General features: G+C 38.1%; 1 protein-coding gene and 1 pseudogene across 2 annotated transcripts; both read right to left on the bottom strand.

Annotated features, from left to right (window-relative positions):
* Positions 1-1,119: 1,119 nt before the first annotated feature.
* Positions 1,120-10,383, bottom strand: LOC307019938 (E3 ubiquitin/ISG15 ligase TRIM25-like; annotated as a pseudogene). Its single transcript, XR_013810576.1, has 13 exons — positions 9,669-10,383; positions 8,784-8,879; positions 8,427-8,660; positions 7,690-7,849; positions 7,494-7,595; positions 6,983-7,081; positions 6,436-6,483; positions 5,001-5,638; positions 3,495-3,892; positions 2,680-2,839; positions 2,542-2,592; positions 2,198-2,257; positions 1,120-1,927 (listed from the first exon to the last, which is right to left on the bottom strand). The product of XR_013810576.1 is annotated as an E3 ubiquitin/ISG15 ligase TRIM25-like (transcript).
* A 237-nt stretch (positions 10,384-10,620) lies between these two features.
* On the bottom strand, positions 10,621-14,986 carry LOC307020492 (protein THEM6-like). The gene is made up of 3 exons (XM_079651879.1): positions 14,860-14,986; positions 13,203-13,707; positions 10,621-12,671 (listed from the first exon to the last, which is right to left on the bottom strand). Exons 2-3 carry the CDS (start codon positions 13,701-13,703, stop codon positions 12,564-12,566), a joined length of 609 nt encoding a protein of 202 aa, XP_079508005.1. The 5' UTR covers positions 13,704-13,707; positions 14,860-14,986; the 3' UTR covers positions 10,621-12,563.
* Positions 14,987-15,265: the final 279 nt, after the last annotated feature.

The following is a 15,265-nucleotide window of genomic DNA, read 5'->3' as shown; positions in this document are numbered from 1 at the left end:
TAGAGAATTGTAACTTCAGTTCGAGAATTGTGTGATCTGTTTTGCAAAACACTGCTTAGCATCTGCATTTTGTGTGATATCAATGATAAATGGTATACTGTTGTAGAGAAATGGTTTTCTGTTTCGATGGCTGTGCTGTTGGTTTGATGAAAGGAATTTTGATTCTAAATAGTGGGTTTAGCGATTGAGAAAAACTGTAATCTACAAAGTAGAAACCTTTTTAAATAAACAAAACATTAAATGAGAACGTGTCCAAACTTTTCACTGGTACTGTACAGTGTGTCCCCTATATACAAATAGCGGCGGCGCCCATCTCAGTGGGTCTCAAATATGTGTTTACAAATTATGTAACACATATATCCAAGGCACTCCTTTATAATTATTAGGATAAATAAAAACAGGTTTGAAATCATTCCAATGTATACTATAGGACAGAAAACCAAAAATATTGTTTAAAGTTGGAGATACAAAAATATGCATAAATAAATGTTAAAAGATATGAATGAACAACAAAAATACATTTCATTGTTATTGGCTATGGTAGGTTATTGGTTATGTTCACGTACTTATTTGATTATTATCAAATAGGTGCCTTAGCACCGCTGCTATGACTCCATCCTTGGGAAACAGTGTATATATATATATATATATATATATATGCATTTTTTGGGATAAAAGCTGAACACTAGATAATGAAGTAATTTTTTTTAGTAGTTTCCGACTTTATAGACTGTATATATATATGTGTTTGTGTATATATATGTGTTTCGCCAAGGATGGAGTCATAGCAGCGATGCTAAGGCACGTGGGCCGAGCATAATGTGAGCGTGAAGCGCGTGGAATTTTTGTGTTTTTAAAAATGTTATATATATATATATATCATGATCTTTCCAGCACACTTACTTTCTCATCCTGTATTATGATTTTCCATGACATTTCTGACATACTATATACATCTAAAACCCTGTTCATATTTTACACATACCATACTTTTTCTATATTATATGAATAGTGTTAGGAAAGAGTATATTTTCTTCTCTCCAGCAGGTAAAAACAATTTGCTTCAAATTATGAGGTGATGACATCCTTTAAATATAAAGATATTCACAGACTTTGGACTAACATGGCAATAAATGCTTTATTATGGATTTTAAATAAAATATATTGTTCATTTCAAATCAAATGGATTCAAGCACAATAAATATCAATATATAATCATGAACCTGTTTGAAATATACACCTCAGTATAGATGTTGCTTTTGCTGATCAAAGCGTCACCAAAGTGTTACTGCTGCAACCGAAGTTTTGAGCACACACCACCGTCTCAAAAGTAAATACTTTGAGCCACATGCATACAAGCTTACTTTCTAAAACGTCAAAGAGTGCAGTCATCTTTACAACTAAAGAGAGCACAGCCTTAAAGTGGAGCTTAAACCCACCCAAAAACCTGGGTAAACGGGCTGGGTGAACGTAGTCTTGACCTTATGGAGGAGAACCAGTGTATCAGACACATTATAGAAAGACAAAGTCCCGCCCCTGAAGTCCAGAAACACTCCTATCCTGCTGGAGCAGGGGGTGGGGACGCCCACTCTCTCCTTGTTGTGCAGAAAGGAACAGATCGAGTTGGTGCAGTCCAGGCTCCAGGATTTGGAGTTGTGTCCGAGCTTGCAGTCGCTCCCTGCTCCACTCCTGCCCATGTTTTTGTAGCAGACCCCGATGGAAACCCCTCCCTCCCCGGCCCACTCCACCTCCCAGTAGCAGCGCCCAGCCATCCCAGCTCTGCACAGCACCTGGGCCCAGCTGTTGAAGCGCTGCGGGTGGTCCGGGTAGGGCTGGGGCTCCGAGCGCGTGGTCGCCCCTCTGCGACCGTCAGAGAGGCTCAGATAAGGGTTGGCTGTGTTCGGGTCCAGGACGATATCGTGGTGATCTGGAAATCAGTGAATGCACAATGCAAACCTTAAGTCACAGCTTTCATAAAGAGTCACTATCAGAATCAGAAACAGGTTTATTACCAGGTAGGTTTACACGTACGAGGAATTTGACTTGGTGTATACATACAAATAAAACAATTAAAAACACAGGTATAGAAATAGAAAAATATTTAAAATAATTTAAAATATAACTGTGTTTACATTGCAATGGAATAAGAAGGAATACAATTCGACTGTAATAGGGTTTATCAAAAAATGGTACTCACAATGTAGAAAATCAGCTCTTGTCTTCGGTTCGGAGTTGTATGGTATCTCCGTGTCTTTTGCTGTTAGACAGATGATGAACATTAAAAACAGATTTGATTAAATGTAATTGAGATTACTTTGATGGTAAGATTAAGCCAAAGTGACTAGTTAGGAGTCTTGCTGACTTTTTTAGATGTTAAAATACAACTAATTTCAAACAGAAATCTGGTTTAAAGGGATCTTAATTTGCACATGACGGTTGCACACATGGTATCAAGCTCACATAACCCATTCCTTATATTTACAGACCTGTCCTTTCTACAGTTTAGTTTGCTAAAGCATAATTTGACAGAAACTCACCTACCTTTGGTTTTTTCAGATACACTTGTATTGCTGGGTTCCTTCAGTGACATTACTAGAAACGAAGACAAACAGAAATAGTGAGAATTGTTGAACAAATAATCATTTTTATATGAATCAGTTGTAAAAAAGGGCACTGCACCTTTATCAGAGATCCTGTTGAATTCTCTTTCAAGTGTTTCATCCAGACTGTCTTTGAGATTGGGCAGGGCTCCCCTCAGGGTTTTATACATCATATATTGAAGAGCATCAGTGCTGGGCATCTCCACAGTCTTTGTAGGGAAATGAAGAGACTTGCACTTCTGTGGTGACAAGCAGCACAACCAAATGACAGGACAGTATCTGAATGCAAATGCAACAACACTGACAAACAGGAAGGAGTGACTTTGTGGGTAACACTCCAATTCAAATCTAGTGAATATTACATTATTGTTTCATTGAGATGTAAGGGACTAGACCGAAACAAAATACAATTTAAACATTTGAATCACTTCTAACTGAATCATAGTCAAAGTGAGTGTTTTTTTTTATAAACAAGAATTGGGCGGATGATGGGTAAATCCTCCTCTCTGATTTATAACTCTTGCTCTGAAAAGACATGTTCATCTATAATACATTATGAATAATAATAGCATATTAATGTTGTTTTTCATAATAATATATTGTATTTATCAAGTGCTTTTACAGCTAATCAAATTAACAACAAATTAAAGTCAAAATATTTTATTGTTGATATTTCATATTCCGTATTTGAAGTCAAAATTACAATTTCTGTCACCGAAATGTGGAGAAGAAGTATATAACTAAAGTAGCAGAATATAGAAATACTTGAGTAACCTCAAAGTACCTTCACTTGAGTAATGCACTTTGCTTCTTTCCACCACTTTGTAAATGTGATAACAACATGGTTGGTGGCCTTGTCACACATAATTGGCCGAGTTATGTTTTCTTTTGTACCTGAAGGAAGCCGGTGTGGTCCTCAGTTTGAGAAATCCTCTCGAGCTCGGCCCCGGCCCTCCGGAGCTCCAGGATCTCTCTCTGTATTTTCTCCAGCAGCTCCTCAGCCTGACTGACAGCTGCTCTCTCCTGGACCCTCAGCACCTCCTTCACCTCACTGCTCTGTTTCTCTATGGAGCGGATCAGCCTGGAGAAAACCCTCTCGCTCTCCTCCACCGCTGCCTCTGTGGAGTGCTGTCAGGGTACATACTTTAAGTGTAGGAAGTATATATGTAACACATTTTAAATTCCTATATTGGAAATGCACTGACCTTGATATATCTGACAACATATCTGAGCTCCTTCTCCGTGTCTTTCCATTTTTGCACAGACTTCAAAGAGGCTTCTTGGAGTTTTTTCTAAGAGATTAAATATCAGACAGTTCAGTCCCTCAGGCTGCTTCTGCTCACAGTTGACTTTCAAGATGGACATTTTGGATATTACAATCAAAAGGATTCAATTGCGCTGTATGGCCTTTGGTCTAATAACTTCAACTTTTTTACACTATCATCTGAGCACAAGATATGGCTGAAGGACCAGGGCACATTTTACTCCCATGTTTAAAATGTGAAGATTTGTGAAGCCTTCACACCAGCCTATAAGATACTTAGGGGACAATGTTTCATAACCCCAAAAATAATCATAATTAGTTGCCCTACTTTTTTGGTACAGCATCTTTGTAAGGGTTCTCCGGCGCTTCCAAAGGAATTAGGTGACGATGTCATAACTCAGTAAAATCTGAACACATATGGTGTAAGATAAAAAAATGGGGCTCGAGTTGTAGCCCACAGCTAACTCCCTCCATATTACATTATCAGACTCCTTCTGATCTCTAGCATCAATTCCCACTGGTGGAAGTAGAGTTACTCGTGCGCTGTACAGCATCATTTTGAGAAGCCTGTACTTTATCTGAGAATTTGGAGTATTTTTCTTTTACTCCACTCCTTTATCACAGGTACATATTGTACTTCAACCTCAAACTACATTTATTTTACTAATTTATTTATAACTTAAGATGTACAGATTAATGCATGAATAACTATAATCGAACAATATATTATACGTTATTTCTGCTTTCACATAATGATTTATACACTGTTGTATTTTTTTTAAAGTAAAATATCGTAAAAATTGTAATTAAATACTACACTGTCAATCCCACATAACCAGCATGCACCTGAGCTAAGTAACCCTGATGGGGCAATAGTGATATAATGCGGGTTATTTTCCAAGACTTCACAAAGCTCTTCCGGAACAAAAGAAAACATCACAGATGAAAGAGTACACTTTAAAATCAAATGCATTCTGATAAAGCACGTCTGAATGTTGTTGCAAAAACTAAGAATATGTCATTTATGTCATCTTAAAAGCACAACATTTTTTTTTGTAATCACGGTGTGAAACATAAAAACTCTCAAAATAACAATGAGTGATTTAAATTCTGCATTAAGAAATACTGAAAGTGACCTGTTGCGTTGCTCTCTCATCCACCAGTGAGACTGCGTCATGGCCCTTGTGTCTCTCTCTCACACACTGGGAACACACACTCTGCTGGTCGGTGCGACAGTACAGCCTCAGTGGTTTATCGTGATGTTGACACAGCTTCTCCTTCAGCTGGTCCACAGCAGGGACCAACCTGTGGGCCTTCCCATGAAACCTCTCCTCATGTACCCTGGAGTGAGCCGCACAGTAAGACTCGGAGCACACAAGGCAGGATTTAACAGCTCTTTTCCTCCTCACTGTGCACACACTGCATGCCACTTCCTCGGGTTTTGAGGACAACTGTCGAGCCCCAGATTTGAGAAAAGTTTCCACCACTTCCCCCAGGACTGTGTTCCTGCTCAGCAGCGGTCTGGGGTTGAACACCTGTCGGCACTGAGGGCAGCTATACTGGCCTTTCTGCTTGGCCCTGTTCCAGTAGTCCTCGATGCAGTCCAAGCAGTAGCTGTGTCCACAGGGGATAGTCACGGGATCTCTTAAGACCTCCAAGCACACTGAACAACAGAACTGGTCCTGTTCAATAGAAATAGTTGTTGCTGCCATTTCCCAAACACTCCCAGCCGAAACTGAGAGGGACAAAGATGGGCGTGCCTCAAAAGTGTGTGCTGATTACCGCTGGTTGTGTCACCTGCTATACCCGGAAGCAGCCAATCACAGCCAAGGAAGCAGCAAATGGGCTGTCCCATAACGCAACCTGCACAAAACAGCCTTTTATAGAATTGCCTTTCCTTATTGAAAAACACAAGTCACAGATGCACTTGCCTGAATGTTATCTGACATGAACACAAAAGGGCTGCTTGTGTACACTCAACCGGTTATTCTACTTCTACCTCGGAAACCTTGTGCCCGTATTTGTTTAAAGTACAAGGAAACGTCCATGCAAATAAAAAACACCAGTTTGTATAAGAGTGTTCTTGTTTTTTAATGACAGCATTTCACAAAACATAATATATTTGTACACGTTTCTGTAAAGCAAACATAGTGTTTTCACAGTTTTAGTTAAAAAATGAAAATTTATTATAAAAGCACAACATTGTTAAACGATTACAGTTCGGTAAAATTGGTAAACTAATCATTTCAAGGCAATTTCCATTTAAACACTGAAATAAAAAGTCAGTCCTGCTTTGTGTTGCTTAATACTTTAAGCATTATGTATTTGTTCTTCTGTGGATATAAACACTGTACTCATCTCATTCCTATCGGCAATATACTGAAAGATGTAGAGCTGATAGGTGAAACCACAAAAAATTAATTAAAAGTAAAAAGTGAAATTGATTATTAAATGTACAATACAGTACAGATTTGTGATAGCATATCATTAAGGTACAATGAAAATCAGTCCGTGTATCTGCATTTGGAATTTTGGAAAGTCCACTTAAAGTCTATTTCCTCCTGGGGTGGCTTCGTCGCTGAAGGTGTCTTGGTCTGGATCCTGTGGACAGTTTTGAGCCTGAGAAGATACAACAGGAATTATCATTTTGCAGCACCCTGAGGTGACCGAACAATTCATAAATCACAGCATAAATGTCCCTGGCCTAGATCTGTGCTGTGTAGTAGCAACCAATCATATTTAGATTTATTTTTCAAGCAAGATGCAATGTAATATTTATTTATTTAAATAACCTGAAATGATCAAATGTATAAGTATTTAGGTTTTTTTTAATATACTTTGCTTAGATATTTAATTCCAAGATGTAAATATCTACAATTCACCAAATGACCAGGTACATTACTTTTTACTTTTGATGCAACCTTGCATGTTCTGTTAATAATAATGTAGTTCTACTTAAGTAAAGGAACATATGTTACATTAACTAAATGTGCGTCTTTCTTTCTTTCTGTCACTTACATTAAACATTTGCCATACATTTGGTTTGCTAGTGTAAACTGGGATTTTCACACTGCCTAATGTCGAAATATATTTCATCATTGATATCGGCTGTATTTACCAAATGGTGAGAAGGCAAATGTGGGCGCAGCAGATCCAGGATAGAGGAAAGGGTTCAGATGGTTCACGGGACTTTGGTCGAGGCCCGGTGTCGGCATCACTGCGAGCACAAAGAGAAGAAACGCTGTTACTGAGTCGCAGCTGTCAGAACTGTGAGGTTCTGCAGCGCTGTCATCTCTTTTCTTAAGCTGGCTCAGCAAACTCTACTATAAATAAACAAGTCGAGTAAGGCGTTTTTAGAATGGAAAGCACAAGCAAGCAGGAAATATGCAGCTTTCGACAGGTTCAATTCAAGCATATTACTTTAATATACTATTATATTATTATAATACTGCAAAACATAAAGAAAATATGCATTATGAGATAACATTGCAAAAAACAGATATTATATTACATTTGAAAAGTACATGCATTTATTGGTTATTATATTAGATTATTGTCTGTACTTCACACCTTTAAAACAAATATAATTGAAAGTGTAAAGACGAGCATAAAGAGTTTCAGTGACTCACCTTGTGCTGCTTCCATTTGTACTGCTGACTCTCCATCACTGGACTGCGTTGTTTCCAGCGGGACAGCAGGATCTTGAGGACTTACGATCAATATCTCTCTCACTACAGAAAAGAGAAAACAATGTAGCAAGAGTTGATGGAATCATTTGTGTCGGATGAATCAGACAGACCTTTGATAATGACACTTTGTATCTACCTTTCTCGTAGATGCAGACAAATCCTCCCTGGCAGACCTCCTGCAGCAGCCCTTTAAAATCAGACACTGCTGTCATCACAGGGCCAAAGGTGAGGTTGGGGTCAATGGTGACCGAAGGCAAATCTGACAGCACAGGTGGAGCGTGGAGAGACTGACAACTCTGAAACACAAAGATCCAAACACAAAGAGTTTGAGTATCCTTGATTATAAACTTAAGTAAAAATAACACACTTTTACTTTTTTACTCCAAAGTAAAAGTCCTGCTTTCAAAATTCTTCTTAAGTAAAAGTATTTTTAGCTAGAGTATATCAACAGTAAAAGTACTTATTATGCAAAAAATAGTAACTTGGTTGTTGTTATAATATATGTTATAGAGTTCTGTAACACACATCTTCTTAAAACAAGTGATCGTTTTTTGTAGTCAAAGTATTTTTGTTTTTAAATCAACTTGTTTAAAAAAGTTTTACAAAAGAGTGCTTGTAACAAGGAAAAGATGAGCAGTTTGCTGCACTAGTATTACTTTTAGAAAATACTTTTAAAAAGTTAATGTGCTAATGTTTACTTTTTAAAAAACTAGATAAAAAATGTTTTTGTGCTTGGAAAAAGTACCAGTAACTTCTGATGATTTTGTAGAATTGAGTTTAATGTTTCCCTCTGAAAGGTAGTGAAGTAAAAGTATAGGTACAAGAAAATCAAAAAACTCTAAATATGAATGTTATCACTCTGAGTTTAGTTACCTGAAGGAAATGCACGTGGTCCTCGGAGTGGGAGAGTTTGTCCATTTCAGCCTCGTTCTTCTTCAGCTCAGCGATCTCTTTCTGGATCTTGTCCAGCAGCTGCTCCGCCTGACTGACGGCCGTCTTCTCCTGCGCTTTGATCAGCTCTCTCACCTCGAAACGCTTCAGCTCCATGGATCGGATCAGTTCAGTGAAGACAGCGTCACTCTCCTCAGCTGCTGCCCGAGCAGAGCGCTGGAGGGGAAACACAAAGACACATGTAGAAGTCATCGTCTAAAATGTCAAATGATGAACTTTTTACATCACTCAGAGGCAAGACATGCAATGTGCTGTATTAACATGTCAGAAGAAACTTACATTGAGAGAGAAAATGGCTTGTCTGATCTCCTGGACTCCCCTTTCCCTTTGAAGGATTTTCAGCTGAGAGCTCTGCTTCATGTCACCAAGCTCCCTCTGAGGAAAGATATTATGGAAAAGAGTTTGTTTAATATAGGATTTGATTAACATGTTTAAGATGTGTGGAACAGGGTTACAAATTGAAAATGAAAGAGGGTGGTTTCATAGTTTCCGCTCAATCGGGTCACATTATACAAAATCTGAAATAACAACGTTTTTTTGCAATTTGTTAAGACAGAAGTTAAGGGTTATTTTTCACTGCTTTAACAGACTATCAAACCAGATTTAAGAAAAAGAAAATAAGGGCCTTTCACTGCTTTTTATTAATCCCCACCGCCTAAGAACAGATAGAAAAAACAACTGAACACATAACAAAATGTTTTAAAATGAAATGAACATAACAAATTGTTTTTAAGAGTTGAGGCTATAACATTTCAGCTAACATTTTTTATAACATTTGCTTTCTTTAACATTGAACCAATTGAGTTGAGTTTGTACAATTGCTGATACTTATATTGAAAATGTTCATTCCTGGAAAAAGAGACTAGATGTTATCAAAATAAAACAATAGGATAATCGTTTTCTTTATTGTTGAACCAATGTGTGTTGAGTTTGTACATTGTGTTCAATTGTCCATGCTTATATTGAATATGTTTATTCCTAGAAAAAGACAATAGGTTTTAAGTAATACATTGAATAGGCAAAAATAGTGAGCATTTGTAAAAACAGAAAGTACATTTTACACCAAGTAGATCACATCAGACCAGGCATGTATAAAACAAAGAGGCACTGTATTGTCACTGATTACCAACATGAATCAATCACAGCTCTGATTAAATGACTGACCTGCTTCTGTAGTGTCTCGGTCTCGGCCAGCACCGTGTCGTGGCCCTTGTGCTCGTCCGTCAGACACAGGTAACAGATGCACTGCTTGTCCGTGCGGCAGTACACCTCCAGCAGCTTGTCGTGGCGGCTACAGATCGTCTCCTGGAGCTTTTTGGAGGCCGAAACCAGCTTGTGTTTCTTGAAAGCAGCGGAGTCGTAGTGGGGCTGCAGGTGGAGGTCGCAATAAGAGGCCAAACACACCAGACAGGACTTCTCCGCTTTGTTTTTTCTGCCTGTACACACGTCGCACTCCACATCGTCCGCCTCAGCGAAACTATGATTTACAAATGTCGTCGTGGTGGTGGTGTCTTGTAGCCCAGTCTTTTTGAATTTCTCCACCACGTCGGCCAACATGGTGTTCCTGGCGAGCACCGGCCTCGGGTTGAAGTTGTGTCTGCATTGAGGGCAGACGAAGACCCCCAAGAAGTCGTCCTGGTCCCAGTAGTTCTTGATACAGACGGAGCAGTAGCTGTGTCCGCAGGGGATGGTCACCGGGTCCCGCAACACGTCCAGACAGATCGAGCAGTTAAACTGATCCTTATCCAGCACTACCCCGGCCTGAGCCATCGTCGAAAAACGCTGAAGTTGGAGTTGAAAATGACCGAAAAACCAGGAATCTGACAGACAGCTGCTGCTTTGTTTACAGGAAGTGAAAGAGGGACGGGGCGTGGCCAGATACACGTCACCGGAAATGGCAGCTGGGAATTTAATATTTAAAAAACAAGAAATGTGCTCATTTTCGACATGAGTTTCTTAAAGGTTTTTGCTTCATTTTTACTTCTTCTATCAATATTTATTCAAATAAAAAAACGTATTGATTAAAAAACACGTAATTTTCAAAATAATGTAGCCTGACCGTTTTTATTTTGTATTAACATGGCCGACACAACTTTCCAATTCTCTTTTATTTCGCTAATTATTTGTCAACATTTTTTGAAAGCTGCAGTGAAGCCAGAATATGAGCTATTCTACATAATACTAGGAACTTAATCTAAAATATTGTGAAGTGAATTTCAAGTACTGAGAACGCGGAAGTACAGTTTGTTTTCATAATACTTGGCTAGTTTCTTCCCAGCAGGGTGTATACATGGATAAATATACCAAAGCAATACATAAATGTAGTAAAAATATGTAAGTACAGGTCTTATCATTTGAACCATCTGCAAATGCTAACATCAGTTGCCAAATAAATTATGATATGCACTAAAATTACCTTATTTCCCTATAGTTGTGAAGTACTACATTTGGAAATGTAAATAATAGTAAAATACTTCAAAAGTGTAATAAATGACCCTACATGAACAAACGTACAAATCCCACTACTGCTAAAATCCATGCAATTTCATGTAAAAGTAATGAATCAGGGCACCAAGATTCAGATTGACCAACATTGAACAAATGTTTAAATTCTTCCAACACAGAAACTTCAGACTTTCACAAAAGGTTAACATGTTTGTTGGGTTTTCAATCCTCTAAAGTCAATGTAGGGTAAACATTCACCTATTTTTGTTGAGTTCCTGAAGCAAGTACTTTGTCTCTACTCGTCCAAGACACATATCCGGTGGCGTTATTGAGATGTAAATACTTAGTGAGGTACAAATACTGGTCTTCAATGCAGGACCACAGACCACAGTACATGAATCTCTCTGGGTTATTGATGAATAACAAGCACTTAAAAGCAAGCAAAGTAACACACATTTTTCCAATGCATTTTTTATTTAAAATGCTTTGAAATAATGAACAAACACAATAAATAAAGTGTGGTACATTAACCCATTGCAATAGATCATACATCATATAAGTGGAAAATAAAAGTGCAATGAATATCTTTAAACTTAAATAAATTAAGCAGGATTTCCAGTGCATCAACAACATAAATATCAGGTAAGACATACATCTTTGAAAAATATGTTTCCTCTTCATACACAACAATACATTACTTTGGTCACAAAATAAAGCTTAGTTTCAGTCAAATAAAGGTTCCCAATTTTAAAAGGCCAAGCGAGCATTACCCTAACATCTTTGTTTCTTGTGCGTTTCAGGTTTTCCATTAGCATTTGCATATCATGACAGCTTATTTCCATTTAAGCATTTCCCCTAGTTTTATACAATTCCAATCAAGGACCCACCCTTTAAATGCATGTATCATACATTCAGTAAAATAACTCTACTGTACTGATTACAATTATCCTTCAAAGTCAAATATTCCCTTTCCAATTGTTGTCCACTCCCTCGGGTTACATTGTGCAAAGTGCTGATGGAAAGAGTAAAACCATTTTCAGTACATGTTCATAACGTCCATTCAAGTCCATCACTTAAATGGTGATGGAGAAGTCCATCACACCTATGTTTTTTTTTGTAAAAAGGTATAATTCTCTGCAATTGTAACTGTAAACTACTGCTAATCAAGAAAAAACAGGCACAAAATAAATCCTCTAGTTGTTTTGAAACATGCATTTATGTCAGTGGAAGATTAAATTTAGTTCTACATGCTTATCTGAAGTTAGATAACTTTTGCTCAAATGAGAATGAAGATGTCTCAAGCCAGTCTATACGCTGCAATAAATAAAGCTAGTTTTTTTTCAGGGAGAACTTTTAATATCATCCCAATGCATATGGTGCATTTCAAAACATGGAATATCTTACAGTTCAAGTTTTCATAAGTTCAGATGTTCTGGTCACATCATAGAAAAATAAACAGCAGGAAAGATGGACCCAGAACAGAGATAACTTTAGTCGTTTAGGCCAAATAAAATCTCTAAGACGATCAACTGTGTGTGTGCATGTATGTATACTGTATGTGCGTGCAATGCAAATTATATGAGGGGCTACGCTCATGATACATGGTGTGGGGCTTCACTTGTTCTTCTCCTCCAGTCCGCTCTCCGCTCTCAGGGCCTGGCTGCTGGCTGTGATGAAGCTGATCCAGTGTTGGAGCTCTTCTGGAAACACTGGGCATTCGATCTGCACAGAAACACAACATTAGCATAACGATTAAGCCACAGTCTAGAGCTGGAACAATCAGTCTATGGACAGATAATTATTGGCAGCCACATTTATATTTTTTAATTAGTTTTTAGAGAAAAATAAAAAGCATCCCCATGGTAACATCCCCCAAAAGTCTGATGATTTGAGTTTTTCTTTGTCTTGTGTTTTAGGAAACTGAATATCTTGTGATTTTGGACTGTTGGTTGCACAACAACACATTTTAAGGATTTACCTTGGGTTTAGGGTCAGGCTAAAATGATTAGATTATGATCCATCAGGAAATTGATGGAAAATGACTGGTTATTTTTTTGGCAGTTAGCGATTTTTTAAGTAATTTCAAATTGTTTTCAAATATTGTTTGGAGAAAACACAACTTCTTAATTTCATCAATTTGGGTTTCTCATATTTTGATTACTGAACAAAATGATTACCATATTTAAATAACAGTCAGTTGCAACCCTATGCGAGGCATACCAATACATTCCTCCAGCTGTAGCTGTTTCTCACCTTCTTTTTGCAGACAAACTCGATGATGCTCTCCGGGCTGCAGTGCACCACGTTCTGCCTGCAGAGCATGATGGCAGAGACGAAGCCATCTCTCTTGGACACAAAGCGCTGCTCCACGTAAAACGCCTTCTCGTCCCATCCCACTATTTTGGTCCGAATCTCAAAAGCCTCACGGAAGGCCAGGGAGCGCCGGTACCGGATGGTGGAGGCCCCTACCACCATTCTGGCCCCCAGTTTGCGTGAGGCCATGAACAGCCCGTTTCGCATGTAATGGTGGAAGCGGGCAAAGTCACACTCCCTGAGATATCGGGAGTTGTTCATGTGGCCCATGTAGTCCAAATCATGAGGAAGGACCATGCCGTCGATGCTTTGCTCAGCCAGCAGGTCCCTCACTCTGGGTTGGAACGTCGCCTCGATGAACACATGGACCCCCCGCAGGAAATACCAAACATCCAGAGTGCAGAAGAGCAGGAGGAGGGCGGCCAGCACCAGCAGCAACATCTCTCTGGAATAACAATCCCAACAAGACAAGATTAACTTTTATTGATGCCAGCAGGGAAGTTATAATGGGAAGATAACACTTAACAAAGAATAGAATAAATAATAAGGTACTATGCATCTCAGCATCTTAATGATAAGGTACTTAGTGTTTTCCTGTTTATAAATATAAAGATGTTTTATACATATAATATAGAATATGATGCACAAATCAGTAATATATTAAAACAAAATGATACATAATAATATAGAATCAGGTTTTCTGCCGAGTAGCTTTTCACAGCATTTACTTGTATGGTATATAATGTGCACAACATTAGCATTGTAACACCAATGACAGAAAAATGTATTGCAAAGATACAGAATTCTAAATAAATATATAAAACAAACAAAAATGCACATTTAATACAATAGCATAGTATGAAAAGACGTACAATATATCTAAATTGTGTGTTTTCAATTTGTAGATTTGTGCAGAATTGGCCAAGGAATATAATGTAGCTTAATAACTAGCTTAGGTCAGCAATAGAAAATATAACATGTGATCGAATAAGGAAGGAATTGGATCAGGTTATTAAATATCAATTCTCTTCTTTTTTTTTCTTCTAAAAACAGTATAATATGTGTGATGATATATAATACCAATACAAAGTGACAAGAATCAAAAATTGCATAAGTGCAAAATAAATGTTACATATTATAGTATATATTATTATAGTAGTAGGGCGATGCCATAGTTTATGAACGCAAAATGCTTACAATAACAAGAATTATAGGTTTTGTAGATTCACGACCACAATAAATATTGAATCAGGCTCCTATGACCTCATCAATGTCAGTGCAGATGTGTAGAAAAACAAGCGATCCGTGGTTCCTTTTTAATCTGTGGCTTAATATCATAGCATCAAATACGGAAGCATCTCGTCGCAATAATCAGAAGCACAACCTTGAGCTCCGTTCAGATGGATCTGCTGTGACAGCCAAATATGTTAGCTTAGCTGCTAGCAACCGTCAGTAGATGGCCTTGCAAAAATAGAGACCATAGGCTACCTCCTGGCCCGTAAAGTCGCATTTATTTTAAAAACACTTTCTAATTTCCGTCATTTAAACATCAAGCACACATATGGTAGACTTGTGTTTTGATGGCTTTAAAACGTACCGTGCGTCCAGAAGAGAGTGTTACCATGGGATGCGATACAACTTGAAGCAACCAGCAACCGGCAGAATGAATGAACATAACTTCCGGGTGTGTGACGTAAGCAGAGATACTGTGCAGTTCTTCTTCTCTGGTTTAAGCAGCAGCAGGCATCCTTAGTGGTGAACTACTGCCATCTTCTGTTGTTACTTTACTCCTATATTGTCCGGTTTTCTTGTACTTTTCTCCTCCTGTTCTCCTGTATAGTTGTCTTCGGAAAACCCCAACTAATTTGTCCATTTCACCACACCCTTGTATGCTATTAATATTAATATTCTGTATTTATATTCTTTCATAGTGTTAGTTTTATCGTACTTTCTTCCACCAAGTCTCCTCTCTCTAAATGTCTCCTCGTCTGACTTAAGGAATT

Source organism: Notothenia rossii (genome assembly GCF_949606895.1).
Source record: "Notothenia rossii genome assembly, chromosome: 9".
NCBI lineage: Eukaryota > Metazoa > Chordata > Actinopteri > Perciformes > Nototheniidae > Notothenia > Notothenia rossii.
Note: the sequence above shows the minus strand (reverse complement) of the source record. Positions and strands in the feature narration are given on the sequence as shown.